Source organism: Manis javanica, chromosome 12, assembly GCF_040802235.1.
Source record: "Manis javanica isolate MJ-LG chromosome 12, MJ_LKY, whole genome shotgun sequence".
Lineage (NCBI taxonomy): Eukaryota > Metazoa > Chordata > Mammalia > Pholidota > Manidae > Manis > Manis javanica.
Genome location: NC_133167.1, coordinates 6,267,904 through 6,273,903, shown reverse-complemented (window position 1 = coordinate 6,273,903; position 6,000 = coordinate 6,267,904). Strand labels below are relative to the sequence as shown.

The 6,000-nt window shown below is 44.2% G+C and overlaps 1 protein-coding gene across 8 annotated transcripts in view; it reads left to right on the top strand.

Annotated features, from left to right (window-relative positions):
* Window positions 1-222: 222 nt before the first annotated feature.
* ATG16L1 (autophagy related 16 like 1) overlaps window positions 223-6,000 on the top strand; it is a 35,343-nt gene continuing 29,565 nt past the window's right edge. For 3 of the 8 annotated variants that reach the window (XM_036997746.2, XM_036997741.2, XM_036997740.2), the window contains exons 1-3: window positions 223-531; window positions 3,888-3,981; window positions 5,590-5,649. In XM_036997746.2, coding sequence (XP_036853641.1) covers window positions 417-531; window positions 3,888-3,981; window positions 5,590-5,649 — 269 coding nt within the window. In that variant the 5' untranslated portion in view covers window positions 223-416. Of the gene's footprint in view, window positions 532-3,887; window positions 3,982-4,554; window positions 4,694-5,589; window positions 5,650-6,000 lie in introns of those variants that run through there. The other 5 variants (XM_036997745.2, XM_036997744.2, XM_036997743.2 and 2 more) reach the window with 4 other exon arrangements.

The window sequence follows — 6,000 nt, the reverse complement described above, 5'->3', positions numbered from 1 at the left end:
AAACAGCGTAAGGCAGCAAAGGAAGGCAGGCGGGCGGAAGAAGCCCCTTTCCGGCGTCCTTCCCACCCAGGACTGAGCCTCCGGCGTGGCCAGGACGCCTCCCAGCGGCCGGGTCTCTGCCTCGGCGCTTCCGGCCTCTGAGGGGCGTCATTAGCCGGCGCCCTGCGTCAGCGCCGGCCACGTGCTTGCGTGCGGCGCAAGTCGTTGGGTGAGGAGGTTGGCTTTCCGGCTCTGCCCCAAGCCATTTCCGGCAGGAGCCGGAAGACGGTCCCGGATGGCATCGCCGGCGCCGTGTGCGTGAAGTGAACTCTGGGGCCGCCGGCCTTCCCGCGCATGCCGGTCGCCTCATGCTGCGTGCCGCGGCCACCAGCCCCTGCGCGGATCGGCGGCGCTGAAGCGCCGGGGCAGCGCACGACATGGCGTCAGGCCTCCGGGCCGCCGACTTCCCCCGCTGGAAGCGCCACATCTCGGAGGAGCTGAGGCGGCGGGACCGGCTGCAGAGGCAGGCGTTCGAGGAGATCATCCTGCAGTGTGAGCGGCGGCGGGCCCGGGCGCGGGCGGGAGCCTCGAGGGCGCGCGGGCGGGAGCCCGAGGCCGAGTCCCCGGCGCCGCCCCGCGGCCTGGCGGACGCCCCACGCCTTTCTAGATGCCGTCTTTCTTTCACTTTATATCTGGGTGTGACTGGGGAGGGTTTCCTCTGCTAAATTGTGTGTTCTTCACGGGCAGACACCGTTCCCGTTTGTATTTGTACATACCAGCCACCCACACGATGCGTGTGGAAATAGGCACACTCCAGAAACCTCTAGTTTCGGGCATCGCGCTGTTGAAATGGGCACTGCCTGTAGGCATAACTCGCGCAATCAACTCTCTTCTGAGTGTAGTGCAGGGTTTGGCCCTTGAGTCCTCAGACCTCTTGTCCTTGCTCCACCGAGTGTTCTTTTACTGATGCACACTTGGAGTCTTAGCATACTTTTTACTTGGGTCATCATAGTCTTTACTGTTACTGAAAAGTTTAATGTGAAACGTCTGCTTTCTGTCCCCCGACACCGGTCTGCAATTTGAGTACAAAAATGTACCCTTAGGTGCGTTCTAATGAGCATTATTTCCTTGCTCCCCCCACTCCCAGTTTTACCACAGCCAGTGACACATTTGGGGAAGAAACGGGCACTCTTCGGTCCTTTGTTTCTTTCCACCCCTTGACGTAAGCCTGACAAAAGTCTCTCGAGTTATGTTGATGATGAAGTTCAAAATAATAGTAGTTACCCTTTATTGAATTCTGACTGTGCTCAGTCTGGTTCCAAACCTACCTGCACATTTGGTATTACATGGGGATCCTTTATAAATCGAAAAGCCCAGACCACATCCCAGACCAACTAAACCCCGGCTATGTGGAGGTGTGGGGAGGGGACACAGGTATTACAATGTTTTGATACTACTCAAGTAATTCTAACGTGCAGACAGATTTGAGTGCTGGGTAAATATTTGGTGTGTATTATTTCACTGTATCTTCCCCAAAATTCTATGAAGCAAGTCCTATTGTTGCCCTTTTTACACATAAGAAAACTAAGGCTGAAAGAGATTAAACTTTTCTGGGGAGGCACAGCAGGTTACTGGTAGGGTCTGGATTTGAACCTGAGAGCTCCCAACTACTGCGTTTTGGCGTTTGTTCTTCTCACCAGGTCCCCACTTGCTTTCACTGAGCCAGTTCTCTTAACAAAAGGGAAGAAGAGAGATGATGTACCACTGCTGCGCTAGCTCCTTACACTCCAAGAAGCCCTGGTAGACAGGTGCCGCTTCAGAAAGCCACAAGCACAGGAAATTCCTCTTACTCAAAGTGATTCCCTCATAGGTGATGTGAATTCACGTCACTGGGTGTATATCGCATGCTTAGTCTTTAAAAGCTGACACACTTTAAAAGTTGTTGGAGGTCTGAATCCATCCCTTACAACCTTTACACTTTCTGAGTCTGGTTTGCTGCATCTATAGAATGGGAATGAAGCTTGCCCAGCCTGCCAAAAACAGTGCTGTGCATATAAGCCATCTATGTAATGGTCTATAATTGCATTGACACAACTGAGTGGTAGTTTTGTTTTGAAAATGGAGTCTTGGTGAGGTGGGAGGCTGTAACAGAAACATCAGGAAGAGAGGTGGGTCCTGGAGAGGGAACACATGGTGATTAAACAGTTGCAGTGAGTAGTACACGACTGAGGGGCCGGGAGAAGAGGCTGAGATGAGGTGCAGGGGGCAGGAGAGCTGGTAGCTTTTGCTTGGTTACAGTCATCCTCAGGCGGGAGATTGACATTTGGGAGATCCTTCCTTGGACTGTGGAATACCTCCCCCGCTCTCATTCCAGCCTCCCGCCAAGTTCTGACCCTCCATCCACCCAGTCTCCTGTTCAGTCCCTGCGTCCGTCTGCAAAGGAAGATGAGACTATAGGGACAGGTGGTGGCTTCCCTCCTTCTCTATCCTCTTTAGTGAGAGGAAATTTCAGGAAGGATTCATTTCGAATACCTCATGTTCTTTGAAAGACCAATACAGACAGCTCTGATGTAAAGTAACATTTTGAAGATCTTATATACAGCCCTTTGATACTGGTGAATACCCAAGGTTGGAGCCACCTTGCTGTTCTGCTGAGCTAATTTATTAACTTTAAGGTAGAGGAAGACTGTTCCTGCCCAGGAGTTCCATTTTCATTTATCAAGGAGAAATAGACTCAAGATTCTTTTTAAGAGGAAACGTAAACTCATATAATGGGAATAGTCACTAGCATAAACTCTATCAGAATTTTGTTCTAGAGCATTTCTAATCTCAGACTTATAGGACTTGTGAAAACTATCAAATGTAGTTAATCTACACAATTTCCCATGTTCAATTTCATTTTCTTAGTAACCCACACCACCGACTTGCCAACCTGTGTCAACACCATTCCTAACTGCACGTCACTTCTAGCCATGACTTCTCTTTGAATTCTTTATTATGTTCCTGTTACATTTATTATATTTGCCAAGAGAACTCTTCTTAATAAGGTCTCTGCTCCTGGGTTCTTTGATGCATTAGCGTCATCTACCCAGTTGGCTGAGCAAGAAACCTCAAAATAATCTTTGACTTCCTACTAGTAATTATCTGTTTGTGTCACTGCCTGCTTTTAAATCTATAATTTCCTAGTAAAAAAGGTCTGAATTTCTCACCCTGCCCTTTCATGTGTTGGCTCCAACTTTTATTTCTAGCCACTTAACAAATAACTGCTAGTTCTGCCTTGACTATCGTCTCCACCTGTGGAACCACCCAAGCACGTCAGTAGAGGGTCACTCCTCCTTTTATACTTGACCCCCCACTACACTTGAGTTCCTTGAAGTCATGGATTCTTGTTCGTATCTGTATCCCTAGTGCCCTTATCTAAAAATTAAAATTTCCAAATGTAATAATAAGGTTAAAGTTGGCCTATTTTGCTTAGAGATGCATTACATCTCATTTTCCCATTGTATATTTCTCCCTTCCTTCCCCCTCTTCTCTCCCCCTTCCTCCCCTCTCCCCCACCTCCCTTTCCCTGGTAAAAATAGGTAACTGAAAGTAGAAAGCAGTTTCATCTGCCTTTAATTGGGGGTGGATATTCTTGCAGGGATGTTTCCCTCGGTTCCTTTGGCCGGGCAGCCCGTGTTTCTGCTAGGAAGCATCAGAAGGGTGTATATATATATATATATGTTCCTGGATTGGGAGTATGGCTGCAGTCGCTGACAAAGTGCAGTACCTAGTACTGTGATTCCTCGTAAAAGGGAAACTTACCCAGTCATCTTCTGGTTGTTTTTCAGTCCGGATCTTTATATGATATTAAGTAGTAATAAAGTGTACATATGTTATAATAAATAACTTTTTTTTTTCTTTGATAGATAACAAGTTGCTGGAAAAGTCAGATCTTCATTCAGTGCTGGCCCATAAGCTACAAGCTGAGAAGCATGACATACCAAACAGGCATGAGATAAGGTATTTTGAAACTCCTGTTTTATTTGTATGTCCTCCTTAATTAAAATTTGACTCAGCTCAGTTTTCACTTCTCTGATTTAGAAGTAAAACAAGTGCTGTTCTGGGCTCCAGTTTTTGACAGCTCCTTTTAAATAAGAACTTCTGAAGCCAAATAACTAATAATCTTGTTTATTCTCATTGAAGTATAGTTGATATACAATATTATATTGGTTTCAGGTGTACAAAATAGTAATTTGACAGTAACATACATTACAAAATGCCCAGCATAAGTGTAGTTACTATCTGCCACCGTACAAAGTTATTACAATATTATTGACTATATTCTCCATGCTGTACTTTTCATCCTTGTGATTTATTTATTTTATAATTGGAAGTTTGTAGCTCTTGATGCCCTTCACCTATTTTTCCCATACCCCCAGCTCCTCCCCTCTGGCAACTACCAGTTTGATCTGTTTCTGGGATTTTTTGTTTGTTCATTTGTTTTTGTTTTTCTTTTAGGTTCCACATAAAAGTGAAATCCTAGGGTATTTGTCCTTATCTTATTTCAGTTAGCATACTCTTAGCTCATTTTTTTGAAGGTGTTGTGTACCCCCGCGAAGGCTTTTGTCACCAGTATGATGCCATCAGCTTGAGCGGTTGCCTCAAGCAGGTGACTAGAACACTTCTTCCTGTATGTAGCTGCCAGGATTCACTTTTTCTACCTGTCGTACAAGTAAGCATTCTTGACCAGATTTATAAAGACCTTGTTAATACAGGATTGACTACAGCATGAATATAAATTGCTTTTTATACAGTGCCAGTCTGTTGGTTCCTTTTTAGTTTTAGTGTTTCACAACATATTTTAGTAGATTGTGAAATCAAGTTAGCAAATTCCAACATGCTTTTTCCCTTTTTTTTTTTTTTTTAGAAAGAAAGATTAGGGAAAATCTCTTTTTTATTAGGAAGGGTAGTATTGTTTCATTAACTATGCACATATGTGTTCATGACTGGAGATTGGATATGTTTACTTGGGTTATGTGTGAAACAATTTCTTTTTGATGGTCGGTCATGGTCCCAAAAAATGAAAGCCAGATTTCATCAAAACAGCCTGAATAAAATCATTCTGGAGTCTTACTGTCCTCTTTTTCCATATGTTTATCATGTTAGCATATTAAATTTGACAGTTTTATGGGGAACAGTGCCCATTATTGCTCTAAAATCTACATACTTTTTTGCATATCAGTTAACACTTAGCAATCTTAAAAACAAAGTTAATAATATAAGGTATTTTTTTTAAATCTAGAAATGCTAGGTGTAGCTTAATTTATTTATCCTGCAGCTGCATCTGCTGTATAACTGCTTGCCATCCATGTTTTCTCATCTGGCTAGATGGCTTCCTGGCAGGCCAGAATGTAAAAGATGAATAGATAGCTCGGCCCAGGTTCCGGCCTTGCTTGTTAACAATCCCGGAGCTCCTGGCTGGCTATAGTCCTGGGAGGCCTTGTATAATATTTAGAATATTAGTTGTAATATTCTGGTCAATTTATAAGTGTAGAGAATGCCATTTCATTTTTCTTGTCTAAATTCAATCATTTGAAAACTAAAAACATTTTATTTCTTTCTGCTTAGACTCTTGGTGATTATATTCCTATATCCTTTATCTGTTGGCCAAACACACTTCTTCAAAAGGTACTATAAATACACAACAATTGATTTGCTTAAGTGTTACTGGGATGGTAATTTAAATGGAGGTCCTTCCTTTCCTGCCAACTCTTTATTTGTCCATAACTGGGCCTCTCCTCCTGACTGCCCCATTTCTCTTAAAGGCATCCTTATTTTCCACAAGTCATCTGTGACTCCTTTTTCACAGTATCTTGCCCCTCCCCATAGGCAGTCAGTCACCCAGACCTTTTTCTTCTTCACCCACAGTCCCCTGTGCACTGCCTCTTAGTTTCCATTTATTTTGCCACCCACTTCATTCATCTACCCTTTGATTCCTGGACTTTGACAAGACCCTTGTTTACGCAGGCATGTGGTGAC